The sequence below is a fragment of the Notamacropus eugenii genome, chromosome 5 (assembly GCF_028372415.1).
Source record: "Notamacropus eugenii isolate mMacEug1 chromosome 5, mMacEug1.pri_v2, whole genome shotgun sequence".
NCBI classification, from domain to species: Eukaryota; Metazoa; Chordata; class Mammalia; order Diprotodontia; family Macropodidae; genus Notamacropus; species Notamacropus eugenii.
In genome coordinates, this window is record NC_092876.1 from 405,062,757 (window position 1) to 405,084,069 (window position 21,313).

The window sequence follows — 21,313 nt, forward strand, 5'->3', positions numbered from 1 at the left end:
TTATCTCTCAAAGGATAGCATTATTAAAAAGTGGTTGAAATTCTGTTTGGTTTTCTTCCCTCCAAAATCCATTGAATGGACAGGGAGAGTTTGGCTAGGGAAAGGACCTCTGGTATTGATATTAATGCTCATTCCTTTGTAAGAACATAGAAAGACTTACAAGAAATGGTGAAGAGTGAAATGTGCAGAACCAAGAGAACACTGTATACAGTAACGGAAATATTGTTTTAAGAATGACTTTGAATGACTAAGTCATTTTGACTATTATAGTCAATTTAGAATCAAGGACATGTGAAGAAAGACATTATCTGCACCCTGAAAAAAGAACTGATAAATAGAAGCAATGTATGGAATAATTTTACACAAACACATGGCTACCATTAGACATCAATGTGTATATCTATGTATGTGCATGTATATATACATGTATAGTTGTGTGCAAGTTTACATATATACATACATAGATATGTGTATACACATACACACACACACACACATATATATATATTGATACTTATTTGTATCTACTAGTAGCCATCTCTGGGGGGAAGGGGAGGGAAGAAAAAAGGGAAAAAAAGAAATTTACGTGTTAACTTTATTCTACATTTAAAAGGAATAGCAAGTTGTACATGACAGATTTGCAGTTTCATGTGCAATCTTTTTTTTTTTATTATACTATGTTATGGAAATGCTTGTTTTATTCCATAAATTAAAAATTAATTTTTAAAAAAAGAACTAAGGGAAGGGAAGAATAAATAGACAGTGATCATGTTCAAGAAAAATCTTTAGTTAAATAACCAGGAACCCCTTTATACTCAAGAAAATGGTTTGCTTTGATATCAACTTGGGATAATTCACAATAAAATGCAATTTTGTGAAAGAAGCAGATATTTGGCGTATAGACTACTATCATTTCCCAATTAAGTATCCATGAGATTACCCAAGAAAGATTCTGCTGTGAGGAAAGCATGAAGGTGCTTAGGCTCCTTACCACACCATTTTTGAGTGGATAGAAACTTGGACTTATCCCTTAAGCTAGGCATGACCTTCTTGAAGATAGAGCAGATACTGTTCCCAATGAACACCCTCCTTTCTTTACTCAGTTTCTAGCAAGCACAAAAGCCAAACCATCTGCTTAGTGGAAATAGGTTCAATTAGTCCAGATCCAGGACCTAAGAATGCCAAAGTAGAAGGGATAATGCACGTCAAATGAAAAAAGAAAAGAAGAAAGGAAGAGAGAGAGAGACAGAAAGAGAGATAAAGGAAAGAAAGAAAGAGAGAGAGAGAGAGAGAGAGAGAGAGAGAGAAGAAAGAAAGAAAGAAAGAAAGAAAGAAAGAAAGAAAGAAAGAAAGAAAGAAAGAAAGGAAGGAAGGAAGGAAGGAAGGAAGGAAGGAAGGAAGGAAGGAAGGAAGGAAGGAAGGAAGGAAGGAAGGAAGGAAGAAAGAAAGAAAGAAGGAAGGAAAGAAAGAAAAAAGAGAGAGAGAAAGAAACAATTGCCATCAGAGAAGAGGGCAAAGTAGTGGGAAATAGCCCAATGTCTGTCTCTCACTGAAATAAGGTAACAGTTTGAGAGGGAGTGGGGCACCGTCACTTCCCAGAAATACCAATTTGAACTAGGTTTCTCTGGGTCTCAAATATAAATCATGAATGAGAACTGACCTTCCGTGATCCCACCCAGGGATTCTCCAAAGGGAGCTTCCAAAGCCACCTCAGATAAAACCACGTCTCTCGTGTGATCAGCATGAGTCTCTCCTTTGTGGCTCAAACCTTTGCTACAAATGTATTCAATGTCTATAAATGTTCAAGTAATAACCTTTTTATTTTTTAAATGCCTACTATGTGCCCTAGGCAATGTGCTAAGTAAGCTCTGTGTCTCTCAATGTGTGTATCTTTAAACTATAAATCCAATTTAAACACACCTTTATTAAGCAATTGTTCTGTGTGAGGCACTGAGAAGACAAAGTCTAAAACGAAGGAGTTTGCATTCTGCTGAGGAGATACAAGGTTTAGACAAATACGGATAAACTGAGTGAAACAAGGTAATTCCAACTGGGACAATCAAGAGGGGTCTCATCTCCAGCCGTGCTTGGAAGGAGGTTAGCGAATGGAAGAGGCAGGGGGCAGGTTTTAGTATCTACATTCATAAGCCTAGTCTTAATGTTTAACAGCGATTTGTTAGTCTAATATAATAATGATAATAACACATATATAATATAATATTATATGTAATAATAATGATAACGATAACTTGGCATTTACATAGCATTTTAAGGTTTGCAAGGTACTTTATAAATATTCCATTTTGTCCTCAAAATAACCCTGGGAAGTAGATGCTACTATTATTCCCATTTTAGAAATGAGGAAACCAAGGCAGACAAAGGTTAATAAGGCACCTGCCCTGGGTCACACAGCTAGTAAGTGAATGAGACCTATCTGAAGTTGGGTCTTCCCGATTCTAGCTCCATCATCCTAGCCACTGTAATACCTAGCTGTGGATAAGGAAAACAATCATTTTCAGATTTTAGAGATAGAAAGGACCTGAAAGACTATCTCATCCAACTCTCTAGACGTTTTTTGTGCTTGTTCAGTTGTTTTAGTCATGTCTAACTCTTCATGACCTCATTTGGAGTTTTCTTGAGTACTGGAGTGCTTTGCTATTTCCTTCTCCAGCCCATTTGACAGATGAGGAAGTGAGACAAACAGGGTTAAGTGAGAGATAAAGAAATGACTTGGTCAAGGTCACATAGAAAATAAATAGCAGAATAGGATTAAACCCACAGCCTCTGACTGCAAATTTAGCATACTTTCCACTGTACCACCTTGGCTGTGAGAAGAGTTTTATTCCAAAAATTTATTGTTGTGTCAGAAAGGTAATTAAGGGGTATGCCCCTTTCTACTCAATCCCTTCAAACTTAAAAGTTGGATCATGAAACACGGATGATAAAAACTTCCAGTGGCTAAGGCCTCCAGTGGAGGCGAAAGCCTATGAGTTTCCCTCAGAGCGCACTCAAAGACTTTGGGTTAGAAATGGCGCATTTGATCCTTCAGATTTTTCTCCAGGCAGAGCCAATGGGCCCCTGACATTCACTGAAGTTACTAAATCAGCTAATGACACACAATAGCTTAACCATATCAACTGCATAGTTTAATGACTTCAAATGCATGACTTCTTCTAAGAGGAAAGCAGCCATTACCTACAGTGTCAGATTATGGGAAGTGATTCATCGAAGGCTATATCATAGACAGTATTGAATCTTTATGCTTCAATCAATGACTTCCTCAGACCACAGCAAGAAAAACAGTGTGAAACAAGGTAATGTGGTATATAAGAGAAAGAGCATTAAATAACTTGAGAATTATGACTCCCATCAGGGTATCATTGCCGAGCAAAATGGCTTCCTGGGAAACCACTAAATGGATCTCAAGAAACAGAGCTGATGAGATGCTAGTGTTTTGTGAAAAAGAATTGGGAATGTTGAGATAGATCCAGAGACCAGAACCAAGGCTACAGCTGAGACATCAGGACATTAGTTCATTGTTCTCCTCAGATCCACCACACTGAGATTAAACAATTATATTCATGTATTAAAAGAATGTTGCTGGGCCCTAAAGGCAAATACAAATCTAAATAATCAGGAATACAATCATTTCTTTTCTAGCTGAGTTTTTGTTTCTGAGCAAAGCAAAAAGAATCAGCCTTATTTCTCCTTTTATTCGATCCAGTGTTTCTAAGTTTTCCAAGAAGTCAGACTCCTTCCAAAAGTGAGACCTTATCAAGGAGAAGTCATTTTGTTCAGATAGTCTTTCACCTGAGGTTGTGGTCTGGTGTTTTAATCCAGCATGAAATACTGGGTCTGTGCTACAGCATTGAGATGTCTAAGACTGACCTGCCACCCACCAATTATATCAAGTTGGATGTACCAACCGAACTGCTTGACAATGACCCACCAAACTCAAAAGCCAGAGCCAGCTATCACTGCTTCTCCTAGATGCTCAGTAACAGGCTCCCCATTAATACATTTTGAAATTCTACTAGTAATGAGAAGTTCACTGGCCCACAGCTGGCAAATTCCATTTGAAAAATAAGAATTCAGAGGGGCTATAGCAAATAAGATGTTCTGGTATTACCTATACTTGATGTCAAACAGTCACAGCTTTTCCTAGATAGATGCTCCATTAAGAAGCTCTGTAATAATTCATTTTCTAAGGAATTAAAGTCAAACTCATTGGCCTATAACTTGCTACTTCCATTCTCTTTCCTTCTTTGACATTACCTTTCTCATATAGTAACTTCGAAACCATTGTGAAAACCTCTTCCTTGAAATCACCTTGTTTTATTTAATATATACTTATCTATGTACATATCTTTCTGTCCCATCCTTACCCCCAAACCCAGGTAGAATGTAAGCTCCTTCTGGTCCGGGACTGTTTTGTTTCTGCTGCTTATTTCCCCGGTGCCTAGCCCAGTGTCTTATACACAGTAGGTACCTAAAAGGATAAGAAGTCCATGAATGGTAGCCACATGGAGAAGGCAACAGAATGGAAATTGGGAAGGAAGCAGATGTAGTCACCAATCTGCACTAGCATTACTTTATGGGTATTTCTACTCACAGCAAACGCTGTACTGGGTTACACTGTAATGAGATGTTGGTCCACTGAAGAGTGTCCCTCACAGATGCCCAATGATGCATTGGAGTAAACTGAGGCAGAGTCAGCTAGAACTCTGAGAGCAGTAAAGCAGGGTGACTACTGAGGAATCCCTGGGAGTTTTTCTTCCTGTCTATGTTGATGTGTCCTACTGGGGTGCAACAAGTTCCAGGGAGACAAACAACAGGGTATAGGACTGTATGTGCTTCATAGTAACATAGATTTGGAGTTGGAATGAACCTCAGAGATCATTTCATTTTCCATTAGATTATACACTCTTTGAAGGCAGGGCCGTGCAATACATTTGCCTTTGTTTGTATTCACAGTTCTTAGTACAGTGACTGGCACTTAGTAAATTCTTAATAAATGCTGGTGGGTGCCAGTAGACTCATCCAATTCATTCTCCTCATTTTATACAGATAAAGAAACTGAGGCCCAGAAAGGCTCCTTGTCCAAGGTTATCCAGGTAGCCAAAGTAGTGGAGTCAGGATTTGAACACAGGTCCTTTGACTACAAATTCAGTATTCTCCAGAAGCTTAAAGGTATAAGCACTCTGCTCCCTGTCCCAGGCCCTGTTTATTCAGTCAGGGGGTTATGATGTTTTTCTTTTGTTATGATTCTTCCTTGATATGAACCTTTGGAGACCATGTCAAGGTTTATCTAAAAAGAGGCTGACAGATGATCCCAGAAGCACTTATGGGGTGAGTTCCTCAAGATGGCCTTTTCTCCAATCAGGAAGAAGCTTCTCTGGCAACCACATACTTCTACATTTAACTTCAAATTCCTGCCTATTTTTGCTGCTGGCGTTGTTCATCATTGATCTCTATTTCTTTTTTGTGCCATAAGCTCAATGAGTATAGCTTTCATTTTCTTCTGCATACAGCAGGAACTAAATCTTTGTTGAACTGAATCCATTGAAGCTGCCTGGCAAAAGCCTCCAGCAGTTCTGCTTTTTTAATTTTTAAAGGGACTCTGCTTTCTCTCTCCCCTCAGAACACTTTAAAACATATTTGGACAGGATGGAAGAATTTTTAAATTAACTCATACAGTTGTTTCCTTTTGGGTATATGTCTGCACACCAGCTGTACCAAAGGAAGATTATGTGACCAAGTGGATGCTTCTGAACCTTCATCAGCTGCACCCTCAAAGCAAGCTTCCCCCTGGGGGATAAACCAATAACTTAGGTGGAGCAGTGGATAGAGCACTAGACTTGGAATCAGGAGAATTTGTCTTCCTAAGTTCAAATCTAGCCTCAGATACTTACTAGCTCTGTAACCCTGGGCAAGTCATTTAATCCTGTTTGCCTCAGTTTCTTCATTTATTAAATGAGGTGGAAAAGGAAATGGCGAACCTTGACAAATCTTTGCCAAGAAAACCCCAAATGTGATCACGAAGTCAGACATGAATGAAATGATTCAGTATCAATAAAACACGTGTGTGTGTGTGTGTGTGTGTGTGTGTGTGTGTGTGTGTGTGTGTGTGTGTAGAATGTCCATGGTTCATGGCAGGTCTTCTCCTCCCTGGGAAGAGAATTGGGTTCTGTATTACCCGGTGAACTGACCTTGCTGAGACAAACCAAATAACAATAAACAAACCAAAAAACTGATCTTTGATGAAAACAGCTCTGATCTGTTACCCCTTCCTAGCTTAATCCAGTTTTATAGGCTGGTAAAATTTAACTATCTTAAAGTGATGGTGGCTTAGAGAATATATTACCTAGCTAGCTACCCATATAGAACACCCTACAAGAAAATAGAAGCAACAAAGATAATTCAGTCAACATCCTGTTGAACCATGAATCTGTCCAGTAGACAAGCAAAGAAATTATTGAATTGGCTCAATATAATTATTTTATAATTCAGTCACTCTCAATCCCCTCAAATTTCTGAATATAACCACTGGGAAGTCAGGGCTATTTTATGTGATTGAATTATTGATAAGCTACCAGCAAAACAAATAAAAATGTTTTTCACTCCTATGCTGCAATACCATTTGCTCTTTTGGGTCATATGACTTCCTATCCAGGTTGACTTGTTTGAATTTTACTCCACTGTAAATTCCTCAAGAGCAAGGACGAAGTCTTATTCCATTGTTGTAAACACAGAGCCTAGCACAAAGCTTTTCACAAACAAATGCAAAAAAAAAAAAAAATCAATCCACAACCATTTCTTAAGTGCCTGCTCTGTGCTAGGTTCTGCTATTTGTCGGTCAGTCATTTCAGTTATCTACTACTCTCTGTGGCCCCATTTTGGGGGCTTCTTGGCAAAGTTACTGGAATGGTTTTCCATTTCTTTCTCCAGCTCATTTTACCAAAGGGAAACTGAAGCAAATAGTTAAGTGACTTGCCCAGGGTCACACAAGTGATAAGTATCTGAGGCTGGATTTGAACTTGCAAAGATGAGTCTTTCTGATTCCAAGTCCAGTATTCTATCCACTGTACTACCTAGCTGTTTCAAGCCCAGTTATATTTGTTACAAATATGACTGACATTTTTAAGCATCTATTGTATGCAACATATTGTATGTTCCAGGCTCAAGGCATGCAAATACAAAAAGGAAAAGTGTCCACCTTCAAAAATCTAGCATTTTAGTGGGAGATAAATGCATACAGTGAGATGTAACTGGATAATACATAAGCATAGCAATTTCAAGCTAGAGAGGGAGCTTTTCTTGGAGCATACTTGGAGGCCTCATCTAGGAATGGGCACTTAGGTTGTGATATGAAGGAAGATGGGGATTCTAAAAAGTGTCCTAAGGAGCATACTCCAGACATGGCAGTATAGGGATACCTTTGTAAAAACTGGGAAGTGGGATATGGAAAGTGTGTATGGCAGAAAAGGAAATTCCTTTATCTGGAATGGAGAACATGTGAAGAAGATGAACATGAATCCAGCTGGGAAAGGTAAGTGAGAGCCAGATGATAGAACATTTCAAAATAGTTGTGGCATAGTAGATGGAGTGCCAGAATTGGAATTTGAATCCTGCTTCAGACACTTTCTAACTGGGTAACCCTGGGCAAGGGACTTAATTAATAATTATAATAATTATTGATAATAATAATAATATCTCATGTTATTATAATAATATCTCAGGGTTATTGACGAGGATCAAATCAGATAACTTATGTTTACAAAGTGCATTTTGAAAATATTATCATTAAAGGACTTCCAAGCATTCTTGTTGAAAAGATGAGAGCTGAATAGAAAATTTGACTTTCAAATACAAGAATCAAGAGAAACATGAAAAGGTAAACAAGAAGGTGAAGCCATAAGGAACTCATTAAAGTTGAACTGTTTATATTCATATAGGGAAAGATGATACTTGTATCTCATGAGACCTTTCTCAGTATTATGAAAGTTAGAGGTAATATATATATATGCACATACACACATATATATACATATATGTATGTATGTGTATATTATATATGTGTATGTGTGTATATGTGTATACATTCATACACACACACACATACACACATAAACAGAGGGCACAGGGTGAACTGAATGTGAAGGGAGAATACCTAAAATTAAAATTTACTGTTGAGTGGAATGTACTAGGGGAAAGAGAAAGGGAGAGGTAGAATGTAGCAAATCATCTCACATAAAAGAGGCAGGAAAGAGCTTTTACAATGGAGAAGAGGGGGGAGATGAAAGGGAATAAGTAAGCCTTACTTTCATAGGATTTAGCTTAAGGAGAGAATGATGCACACTCAATTGGGTATGGAAATCTATTTCACCCTGCAGGAAGGCAAGGGGGAAGGGAATATGAGAGGGAAAATAATAGAAGGGACAGCAAATTGGGGAAAGAGATAATCAGAAGGAAACACTATTGTGGGGGAACAGGTCAAGGGAGAGAATGGGATAAATAGGGGGCAAGACAGGACAAAGGGAAATGTGATTAGTCTTTCACAAAATAACTCTTATGAAAGCGTTTTGCATGGCTATGCATATATGATCTATAATGAACTGCTTGCTTTCTCAATGAAGGAGGGGAGGAAGGGAGGAAGGAAGAGAATATGGAACTCAAAGCTTTGAAAATGAATGTTAAAAATTATTTTTGCATGCAATTAGGAAATGACATACAGGCAATGGGGTACAGAAATCTATTTTGCCTTACAGGAAAATAGAGGGGAGGGGATCAAAGAAGAAGGGGTGATAGAAGGGAGGACAAACTGAGGAAAGGGGTGGGTGGGTTGCATGCTGTTCTGGGGTGGGGGTGGGAAGAGATGGGGAGAAAATTTGGAATTCCAATTCTTGTGGAAGTAAATGTTGAAAACTGAAAAATAAATAAATTATATATGTTATATATAAATATATATAAATTATATTTAAATATATATAATATACATACATTATATTTATACATAAAAAAAGAAAATACTATTAGCATTATTATGCTAGACTGAGGACCTTCTGCATTTCATCCCAGAAGCAACAGAGAGTCAGAGAAGATTTTTGAGTGGGGAAATGACCTGGTCACATCCACGATGCATGAGTATCAACTTGACAGTTGTGTGTTGAATAGATCAAAGTGAGCAGAGAACAGAAACAGAGAAACCAATCAGGAGTCAGTTATAATAGCCCTACACAAGATGAATCAAGAACCAGGGTTCTGTGTTTGCAACTGGTATGCCCTATTACCAGGTGAGCAGTGATGCCTAGGTGTGGTAACCTCAGGGGAAAAAATGAACATAAATTTCCACTCAATCATCCTTTAAAAAAAATTTAAACTATTTAATAATAAATAATAATAATAATAAATCATAAAATAAAATAATAAACAAAATACTTAAAAATTGAAATAAAAAGAAATAAAAATAAAACTATTTAAAAGAGGAACATTTAAAAACACTCAAAGGGGCAAAGAATTTAAGGAAACTTAAAGCTCTTTCCTTAAGAGCTTAAGGAAAGTATAGTTTGGTACTTTTTCCAACATTACTTCAATACTTTGAGTTTTCATTGGTGTAACTAACGTCTTGACAGTTGCAAAGCATTTAATAAAGTGGTTTAAAGTATACGAAGGACTTCATAAATGTTCTCATCTGATCCTCACAACAACCCTGAGGGAAGTAGATGCTATTTTTGCCCCCCATTTTACAGGTGAGGAAAAATGGCAGACAGCTGAAGAGATTTGCTAAGGGTTGCTGAGCTGATGTCTGAAGCAGAATTTTAACCCAGATCTTCCTGAGTTCATAGCTAATTTTAAATGTTGCCATGGCCAAAACCTGAATCGCTCTGCTGCCAAACTGCCCATGAACCTCTCTAAACTTAGCTAGGCTAGTATTCAGAAAACAGACACACACAGACATTTTACCAGACCCTGACTTTAAGTCTTTCCAGGATAGACAGACCTTCTAGTGCTGGCACAGGGTCACCTCCGTGCCATTAGATGATGAATAGAGGTCCTACTTAGTCCAACCCTGTTTTTATATAGACAATGTGTTGCTTCTCTCGAACCCTAATAAACCATTGGAGAGCTGCTCACCATTAATCATCTAAGACTGCTTTTTCCAAGAATTTTGAAATAATATTCACAGATATAGTACATGCACTCAATAGACAAATGAAGGTTAAGGGATAGAATCACAGAAGCATTTTCAGGCAAAATGTACCATATCTCAAGTATCTACTCAAGGATGAGAGCAAAGGTGTAAGATTCAATCTAATTTAGGAAGTAGGAAGTTAAAGCATACTTACTTTGGGGGTGTTTTCATTGGTGTAGAACTTATAAAGGAGCAAGAGACCGCATATTTGTTTTGGCTGATTTTAATAAGACCACTTCTGAGGCAAAAGTCCTAGAATGACAACGATAGTGACCATGGAATCAGTAATCACTCACATTGGGACACATTTCTACCCCAATCTTCCCCATCCTAGTAGCAAGTGGAGCTCTCTGTGCCATTTTCCTTAACAGGGTGGGTCTGAAGGGAGCAGTTCAAAGTCAGGGCTAAGAATCTGTTCATGGTTTCATTGCTTCACTCATCAAAGTTCTCTTTGACTCATCTCTGTCCTTCCCCCCAAGGATAGATTGGTTTCCAGATTGCCCATCCACTCCTTTTCACAATCTGCCCCTTACTGTCTAATTCCAACATTCTTTGCTTAGGTCAGAGCCTGGTTACATCTTTCCCAGACTTGCTCTTTGCCCAGCTTCCGATGACCTCTGTTCTTCCCACACTGTTGAAGGCAGAGCCTTCTTTGTCCTTTCTTTTTTTTTTACTGTGCTCTTTACTTCTCCAATGTTTCTCATTTCATTCACACCAGGTGTTCTATAGCCCTTCTCCAGGGTATGATGGGCTGCTTTGTATTCTTACTTGCAGGTCAAGCAAACTTGCCCACATGAAAATTTTCTCAATCTCCAATCACCAGATTTTTCCTCCTCCCACCCCCAACCAACTGCCATGTTGTATTTAACTAATTGATTTCTCCTCCCTCCCCCTGCTTTAGGATGAACTCATTGTATTTGTATCCCCAGCACAATGCCTGGCATACAGTAGAAGCTTAATAAATGCTTTCTGATTATTTGCTCAATCTTTCCCTGTGTCTTAACCTGTGCTTTTAATCACTCCAAGTTCATATGGTTTTCATCCTCTTGCCAATAAACCTTCTCCAAAAGGTTTATTTAAAGTTTTATTTAAGGTTTATTTAAAAACCTTCTCCATATGTCTACATTTACTACCCCTACTGAATGTGGTTATTTCACTGTCCATTTGCCTGCTCTGTGTCCATGTCAGTATGTATCATCTTAAAAATGAAAGCAGTGAGAAGATCATATAGTGTTTTTGTGATGGTTGTTGTTTCTGTGGATGGCACTCAACCCAACAAGTTCTTAACCAACCAACTCATTTTGGCAGTGATTCTAATGCATTTCAGTGTGCAGCTCTACCTGCTTGGATGTCAGCAGAATATAACATCATGTTTTCCTGTAAACATGGAATCCTCTATCCTCAGCTAGCGCATAATTTAATTATGTTATAGTTTTAATAATTTTCATCATGAAGGCACCAGGTGAACTACTATGATGACTGTTTTCCAAATTGTTCTCCCTTTCTCTCAAAGCCTTCTTTCAACCCAGTGTCATCGTGTTAGTAATGTATTCCTACTTACTCTTCTGTTGTTACACTTTAAAACAGTATAGAGTTGGTCATATGGCTCTTCTTCTTTGGGGGTTTCTATGATAACAGCTGGAACATAGAAATCATATCCTTTTCGTATCATAATTTTGGCAAACACATAGTCTCCAACCTGTACAGAAGAATGTATTTTGTAAAGAACTATGCTCTTTTAGAATAAATACACAATGTTAACATAAGTTTAGGCAACATTCATTTTTAAAAGAGTTTTAATTTCCACATATTAATGCTGAAAAGGCAGACAAAACACAGAGGATTGAGGGCCAGCCTCAAAGCAAGAAGACCTGAGATTGGATTCTGTCTCTGACACAGACTGGTGGTGTGACCATGGGCAAACCATTTAAATTCTCATAGTTGTAGGTAACTCTCTAATACTATTAAGTTGCAGAGAAAGGAGAAAAGGCCAACCTGAATTGGTAGAGGGAGTTTTCTCATCTGAGGTTTCCCTATACTAATGAACTCACATGTGCGGGTCCTATTGCTATGTCAACACTAGCAAATTTTAATATGGAGAAATAATAGAAATTAGTTTTTCTAGACTACCAAAGATGATAAGTAGATCATAGTCCTAAAAATTCCAGGGTACTCTCCTATGGTGAGACCCCCGTCTAGAGCACTCTATTCAGTTCTGGAAGTCACATTCTAAGAAAAATATTGATTAACTAAAGTTAATCCAGAGGAAATGAATGGGATTTGACACAATGTCATACAAGAAGCTCTCAAAAGAGCTGGACAAATTTATGGCCTGTAAAAGAGAAGACTGAGGTTAAGATATGATGGCTTGGGGGTGTTCATCCTTCATTGCCCAAAAAGATCATGCCATCAGAGAAATAATGACATGACTTGCACTTGACTTTTTTGTTTTGAGTGAGGGAAGGCTGTGTAGGTCACCAGCCTCACTTCTCCTCCAAAACCATATGAATCCAGTGACCAGATATTCATCAGGATGGCTGGAGATGACCCAGAATGAGGCAAATGGGGTTAAGTGACTTGCCCAAGGTCACACAGCTAGTGAGTGTCAAGTGTCTGAGGTAAGATGAGAACTCAAGTCCTCCTGATTCCTGCACTGGTGCTCTATCCACTGCACCACCTAGCTGCCCCAATGGCTTGGGTAGCTAACTGGTGAAGTGGACAGGGTGCCTGGCCTGGAGTCATGAAAACTCATCTTCCTCAGTTTAAATCCAGCCTCAGACACTGACTAGTTGTGTGACTGGGCAAGTCATTTCACCCTGTTTCTTCATGTATAAAAGGAGCTGGAGAAGGAAATAGCAAACCACTCCAGTATCTTTGCCAAGAAAACTCTAAATGGGCTCATGAAGTATTGGGCATGACTGAAACAAGTCAGCAACAACAAATGATGGCTACCTTTAAGTACTGGATCATATGTGTGTGTGTGTGTATGTATATATATACATATATATGTATATATATACATACATACATATATATGTATATATATACATACATACATATATATGTACATATATATATATATATGCACACCTTTAAGTAAGGATTATAAGTTTAGAGTTGGGGAGGCCCTTTGAAGATCAACTGGTCCAAATGTCTTACTTTACAGATGAGAAAATTGAGACCCAGTGAGGTTAAGAGGTCACATAGGTTGTAAATGACCAATACAGTATCTGAATCCAAGTCCTGTGACTACAAGAAGGGCTAACATGTTAAGAAGAGCACTGACCTGCTTGGGTCATCTTACTGAACTCACCTCCAACTGAAAGTGTACGGATCTCCTTTGCCCTATAACATCCCACCTTTTAAAAATTTAACTTATATATCTCATATATATGCATATGTATATGTGTGTATACATATCATATGTGTGTGTGTATTATATATCTCCCTGTCTCAATAGATTATACACTTATTAAGGTCAAGAACTATGCTATTTTCAGCCTTTGAATCTCCAGTATCTGTCACTGTATCTCGTATGCAGTAGGTCCTTGATTTGAACTGAATTGCAAAAATTACTCAAAAATGGTAGAAGTAACCCCAAGGAACATTTCAGCTCCTCATAAGAAATAACTGGCTAGCAATTACAGGTGTGCCAAAAGGGAATGGGCTGCCTTAGGAAACACTTCCATTGAAATTCTGCTTTTCTGGGATGCTGTCCCAGAGATTAACTAACCAACTAACCAATCTAACAATCATTAAGTATTCATTAAGCATTTACTATGTGCCAGGAGCCTTGCTAAGCATGGAGGATAGAAACTGACCCCCAAGATCCCATACAACTCTGAATTCAATACTTTTTTGACAGACTGCTTCTCAACTGGCTCACCAACCAAGTAATGACTAAAACTAACACACCATTGTGAAACTTTACCTTTCCAAAGCTTATTTCTGCATCTTTTTTTTAAATCACCAATTGACTATTTAGAATTAGGATGGTATAAGAGATAGGTGATCAGACCCACTCAGTCTTTTATGGATTCATAATTAGATGAGAAAATACTATGAAACCACAAATATTCTCCATTCAAAAATATGTCATAAACTTTTGAGGGCTAATTATGTTTTGAGGTCTAAAAGGTATAGTTAGTTAAATACAATGCCAAGGGAAAGCAATGGAATATTCTTTGGTCATAAATTACTTTTAATTTATTCTTGTAAAGTCAAGAAAAGATGATAAATTGTGGGTAAATTGTAGCCCCTCTGTTACCTGATATGCTGTTGGAAACAAGGTAGCAATATTTCTAGCAAAAGCAAGTCAGTATGACTATTATTTACACTGAATGGAGTTAATTAGCTATAAATTAGTGAGAGGAAAATGGTAGCTTTGAGCCACAGAAAGGGGAACTGATATTATTTCTTCAACAGTCAATAAAGAGTCATACTTTATTTAAGAACACAAGTATGGTAGTGTCATCTGTGACTTTTGTGCTGTGTCAAATGAAGAACAAAGTGAACAGTGGAAAAGGTAGCTTAAAGAATTGTTACTTTTCATACCTGTAAAACGGGCATAGCACCACCCATGGGAATAATGAATACCATGGGCACGATCTGAGCATCTCCATATTTGAACTGCACAAGTGCACGTGTAGGACTAATACACTTTACCACAGTGCCTGAAATGAATCAATTAAAAAAAAGACATTTTTAAAGGTACATTCTGCATGTTCCAGGTAACTTCATGAATTCTGTTGGCCATTAAATGGACATTTAGTTACCTAACATTCCTTATCTTTATACATGTGGGATAAGAACCACAGAATTTCATATTAGAAGGTACCTCATAGGCTGTTTAGTACTTGTTTTCCCTACAGAAATGTAAGCTTGCAAATGAGGATTGTTTCCTTCTTTGTATTTTTATCCCTAGTACATGGCACAACACTGGGGCATCTAGCTGAGGGTTCAATAAATGTTTGTTGACTGATCAATTAATGACTTGAAATAAGGAGAAACAAACCTACTACCTCAGGGAGCCTATTTGTCTTTTGGACAGCTTTAATTGCTAGGGAGTTTTTCCTTACCTCAGGCTTTGCATTCATCATGGTACAGTGGAAAAGAATACCAGTGGAAACTAAGGACCTAGGTTTGAATCCCACCTCCAATGCTTACTACATGTATAACTTTGGGAAAATCATTTAACCTCTTTGGACCTCCAGTATTCATTTGCAGAATGAGGGTATTGGAGAAGATGACCTCTGGAGCCCCATCCAACTGTAGATTTCAGAGCCTTGGAGCCTAAATCTACCTTTCTGACATCTCCAACCCTTTGTGAAGCCAAGAAAAACAAAATCTAATTGATGTTCACTGTGACAGCCCATCAAATATTGAGAGACAGCTATCATGTTTCCCCTAAGGCTTTTCTTCTCCAGGCTAAATGCCCCCCAGTTCTTTTAGCCAGTCAATCCATATATGGCATGATTCTGTGGCCCCTCACTGTCCTGGTGTAAAGTTAATAGAATAGGAAGATCTTCCCCGCCCATTGATAGACCTAACACATGGAGTCTGTGGTCACATGGAGTTCAGATTGGAAAGAGCTTGCCCAAGGAGGAGAGAGAGAAAGCATGAGCAGAGAGTGAGAGCAGGCAAAGCAGAGAGAGAGAAACAAGCTGTGAGTGGGCAGTGGGAGGAATTTGTTTAGGGGAACTTGATTTTGTGGGGAGATCTGACAGAAAGAAGGTTTAAGATGTCAGCTCTCCCTGGATTAGTGATAAGTAGCCTCTTAAATCTTACTTCCTGGGATTCTAATGATGTCCCAAATAAATATTTTGGTTTTGCCTTTGAGGAAAAGAGTTTATCATATTTTGTGAATTTACCCTGGAAATACACATGCATACTCATTGTGGCTGCTATGGGCATCACATTGGCATTATACCTGGCTGTCCTCCACTGGGCACACTCTGGCTTAGTGATTTTTCTCCTAAGACCTGCCAGGTAGGATTGAATTCAGATAAGAACTCTTGCAGAACTAATTATCATTTTTTTTGTTATTTTTTTTTTGTCTGAGACGTTACTTTTTAGCTGAAGAGCCCAAAGCATTTTACAAACATTGCTTATAAGATATCAGTGAGATGGGTAGGCATCCAGATAAATGAACAGGGGCCTGGAGAATTTCCATGACTTCTACTGAGCAGTAGGAAATATCTGGAGCCCCTAGGTATACAGTGGATAGAGTACCGGGCCTGGAGTCAGGAAGTCTCATCTTCCTGAGTTCAAATCTGGCCTCAGACACTTACTAGCTGTGTAATCCTGGGCAAGTCACTTAAGTTTGTTTTCCTCAGTTTTCTCATGTGAAAAATAAACGAGAAAAGAAAATGACAAACCACTCCAGTATCTGTGCCAAGAAAATTCCAAATGGGATCATGAGGAGTCAGTCACAATAACAACAAAGAAGCAAATAATCTTCCCAATAAAAGATTATTCACACATATATGTGATCTCTTCCTCTAGGAAGTCTTTTTGCCTTCCACTTACATAATTTATAGAAGCTATAAGGGACCACAGAAGTCAAGGAAGTTCAAACTGCTTCTAAACAGAAGTTTCTTCTTCAATATCCCTGACAACTATGACCAGCTTTCACCTAATAACCATAAGTGATGGGGAGCTTATTATGTCTTGAGGCAGTCTCTTCCACTTTTGGAGAGGTCTAATTTTTATTCACCTGTCTTTTACTTATATAAGTCTTTCAAGATGAAAAAAATATACTTTTCAGTTGGAAAACTAGGAAAAGAAGCCTATGTTTTCCCTAGAATCCTTTTCTCAAAGCTGAAAAAAGATGTGATGGTAGAGAAAAGGGAAAGATGACCAGGTTAAATAAACCAATATACCCTCTGTGCCCAAATTTACAACTAAAAATAATTAAGAAGCTAAAAATGCTGAGTGTTCCCTCATGGTGTAGCTACAGTCAAAGAGGGCACTGTAATGGAGAAAGAAAATTCCTGGGCTAAGGCTAAGGAGGTCTGGCATTCAGCCTAACTGAATTTATGTTCCCCATTAAAAGGGGGTTATAATTTTTAAGGGACATTTTGGAACCAGATATACTTAACATGGCAGTTACAGTTGTGCACAGAATTCCTTTCATAGATAGAAAATGTGTACACAAGGCCCCATTGTCCTCCAGAACAACACATCTGGCATCCTGGCTATGACCACCCTCTTACTACCCCATATAGCCTTGGCAAACTGGGTTTATTTGCTACAAAAGAAACCAGGTGTTGATTTTCTGCCCTGACCCTGGCCCAAACATCTCTTATTTCACTGAGTGTTATAAGGAGGCCAAGATATTTTTTTAAAAAATCAAACCCTTTGTTGTTTTTTTCCTTATTTTTTTCCCTTTATTTCCTTGGACCGAAATATTCAACTTGATTTTAAGTAAGATTAAGTGAAAAGAACCAATCAAAAGTAATATTAAATACCTACTATGTGCCTGGCACTTTTCTGGCTGTTAGAGATACAAAAACTGTCAACTCCAAAGCGATGGCAAGCAGGCTACCAGGAAGGACACGGGTTGTTTCCCAGTTCCCTGAGTGATGCAGCTCAACCCAACTGGGCAAACATTTGTGTATCAGAATGAAGTACAAACAACAGTCTGCCATATACATAGCCCTCTGCTAAGGAGGAAGCTGCAAAGTTCAGCTAAACCCCCACCCAACGTGAGAGCTGAAGTGTACGTGATGTTCTACACATTACTGCAATCACTCCTTACACCAGCCACGTGAGGGGGGTTGGAAGGAGAGGGGAGGGGAGAAGAATGAAGGGGGGAAGGAGGGAGGCAGAAAGGCGGGGTAGATATCTCCATTTTGCAGCTGTTGATATCTAGAAGGCAACAGTAACATGCCTAAGGCCAAGTGCTTTTCATTGGCCTTCCCACTACAATCTGGCCCTCTCTATCTCAGACATGACAGGCAGCAGAGAGCCTCATCACCTACAAAAACTATTACAACGTGGCTAATATAGAAGTAGGTTTTGTGTGTGTCTACATATATAATGGGTGCTGTATGCTTGCCTTCTCAGTGGGTAGGGGAGGGACGTGGGAGGGGAAGAGGCAAGAGGCAGGGAGAGAATTTGGAACTCAAAATTTTTAAAAAATATATTCAAAAATGCCCAAATGATATGATGATTCCTAAAGTGGAGGGAGTGTCTTCCTACAGATTGGAAAAGGCAAAGAGTCTTCCAACAGGGTGATTATAAAATCTTTTAAGCTTTACAAAGCATTGTCCTCACAATAATCCTGTGAAATAAATGGTCTTCTTTGATTTGTTTTTGGGGGGGAGGGGGAGGTGGGATAGTCTGGACCTATGATTCTATAAGCGTGTGATAACCATGCCCCCCCATCCAATAATGCAGACTAGCATCTCCTCTGTAATTCACATTCTCAAAAAAATTGCCTGGGCACACTAAAAGAATAGTAGGGTCAGGGATGTAGAGCTAGAAAGGTGATAGAGGCTCTTTCAAGTCCAAGCACCTCATCTTAAAGATGAAGAAAGTGAGACCCAGGGAAATAAAGGAACTTGCTTGGGGTCATGGAGTGGGTATGGGTCAGGAAGAAGACTTGAATTTAGCCCTTCCTCACTCCAAGATAAGACTTTATGCCATGTTATTTTGCTGATCTCCTAAAGTCAAGCAGTTAACCCAGGATCACACATCTGGAGTCACATGCCAGCCATCATGGATGAGGGATCATGAAGGCCTATGGTCATATCCTATCCCTGATACTTCTAGCTAGGTGACTAGGAGCAAAAGATTCAATCTCTCTGGACCTCATCTCCCCCATCTCTAAAATGAAGATAATAATATCTGCAGTATCGACCTCCACAGGGTTGTTATAAGGATCAACTGAGGTCATCTGTGTCTAGAAAGTGGCTTTATTTTTTAAGCCAAACTATAAAACTTCACAAAAACTTTCAAATATTATGTAATTGTCAGCTGTCCTTTAAGGTATGGATTCAAATGGTGGCTCTGACATTTACTACCCATGTGATCTTGGGGAAATTCTCTCTCTCCCTGGGTTTTCTTTTGCTCATCTGTAAAATGAGGCAGTTGGATCAGCAGTCCTCTATGGTTCTTCCCAGTTCTACGTCTATGATCCGATAGTCCAGATCTCTGTACTGACCTTACATCCTTTTCACCCCACCACACAGCCTCTCCTCTATGTTATTTTTCAGTTTTGTCTCTGCTGCGTCTACTGGTTAACTGAGAGGCCCAGATAAGAATCTCCAGTTGTGGCCTCCTCACACCGTGTGTCTCCCTGTGGTGAGCAAACCAAACCAAAGTATCTAACTAATGATGACTGATTCCCTCTAGTCTAGGTGAATCCTTGCTGTCATCGTGAAAATACGTGAAATGTTGTTCAGTCGTTTTTCAGTCGTGTCCAACTCATGGTGATCCCATTTAGGGTTTTCTTGGCAAAGATACTGGAGTAGTCTGCCATTTCCTTCTCCAGCTCATTTTACAGATGAGGAAACTGAGGCAAAAAATGACTTGCTCAGGGTCCCACAGTTAGTAAGACTATGAGGCCAGATTTCAATTCACCAAGATGAGTCTTCCTGACTTCAGGTTCTACCCATTGAGTCACCTAGCCACCCATGTTTGAAATGACGGGGCCAGATAAGGCTTTGCTTTAGATGTTTTAGGCAACTAGACCATGCAATGAATAGAATGTTGAACTTGGAGTCAGGAAACTCCATGTTTAAATCCTACTTCAGACTAGATCTATGAGCTTGGATTAAGTCCCTTAGTTGGCCTCAGTTTCCTTATCTGCAAGATGAGGATAATAAAAGCCACCTACCTTACAGGGTGGCTGTGAGGATCAAATGAAATTACATATATAAGTCATTTTGCAAATCTTATAGTTCAAATAACTGTTAGTATAACAAACTAGCATTTTTACCACTTAACGCAGTATCTGGAATGTATTAAGAACTTAATAAATGCTGGCTGACCTTACTTGACCTTGTCTCACCCTTTGATTTAGGACACCACTCTCCCAATTACCCTCCATTACCCTCTTCTGTCCCTACTACACCTTAAAACTGACTTATTATCATCACAGATGATTCTAAAGCTTTCAGTGAAAAATATCCTAAAAGGACCAAAATATTATCTTTGCAAAATTCTTCAGATGCCTCTTTTCTCAATAAAAATGACACAGGCAAAATAAAGTTTCAAAAATCATATGAAGACTAAAAAATAAAATTGCAATAACCTTTTAGTCAATTCAAGTACTTCCCAAAAGTTTATACCTATGAACACAGAGCAGGTTTAAAAAAAAAAAAATCACTTAATCCATTTAAATAACCTTTTAGTAACTGGTTACCCATCACTTATTTTCAGAGTTGACTAGTTGCCTGGCTAAACTGAATTTCTTTTAAATTTTCCCCAAAATGGTTTCTGTATTAGATAATCACAGATACCGAAGCCAGAACAGTTGGTGTTAGCTCTCGATGTCTGCCCATTAATCACATGAGAAAAGAAGAGAAAAAATAATTAAGATGCTAACATGAGGTTTAGTAGGAAAGAATGTAAAGTCTTTTTCTTAATTCAAAAATCAATTTCACAAGTGCAAGATAGGGAGGCATGGCTAAGTAGCAGTTTGTCTGAAAAAAGATCTGGGAGCTTAAGTGGACAACAAAACTCCATGTGAGTCATCAGTGTCAAGTAGTATTCAAGAAGCTAATGCTGACCTTGGTCTACATTAAGAAAGGAATAAATTAGGTAGTGATAATTCAGTCAGACTATGTCTAGAAACATGCACTCACCCCGGGTACCAGATTTTATAAAATGAAGTCAGCTCATGAATTTAAGAATGTACTGTGTTCCAGGTGCTGTGCTAAGCACTGGGGATACCAAAAAAAAAAAAAAGGCAAAAAATACAAATAAAGAATAGTCTCCACTCTCAAAGAGCTCCCAGTCTAAAGGGGGAAACAACATAAAAATAGCTATACATAAATAAGATATATGTGTGTGTTTATATACACACAGAAAGAATAAATTGGGGACAGCGTCCAGAGCAAGACAACCAGTATAGTAGAGGACCTTGAATTTATATCATATAAAGATTGGTAGAAG

At 38.5% G+C, this 21,313-nt stretch overlaps 1 protein-coding gene across 1 annotated transcript in view; it reads right to left on the reverse strand.

Moving 5' to 3' along the window:
• The window catches only part of VWA3B (von Willebrand factor A domain containing 3B), a 214,758-nt gene that overhangs the window by 3,542 nt on the left and 189,903 nt on the right, over positions 1-21,313 (reverse strand). The window contains exons 26-28 of the mRNA XM_072614594.1: positions 14,747-14,865; positions 11,754-11,891; positions 10,347-10,444 (exon numbers count right to left, since the gene is read on the reverse strand). Coding sequence (XP_072470695.1) covers positions 10,347-10,444; positions 11,754-11,891; positions 14,747-14,865 — 355 coding nt within the window. The remainder of the gene's footprint in view (positions 1-10,346; positions 10,445-11,753; positions 11,892-14,746; positions 14,866-21,313) is intronic.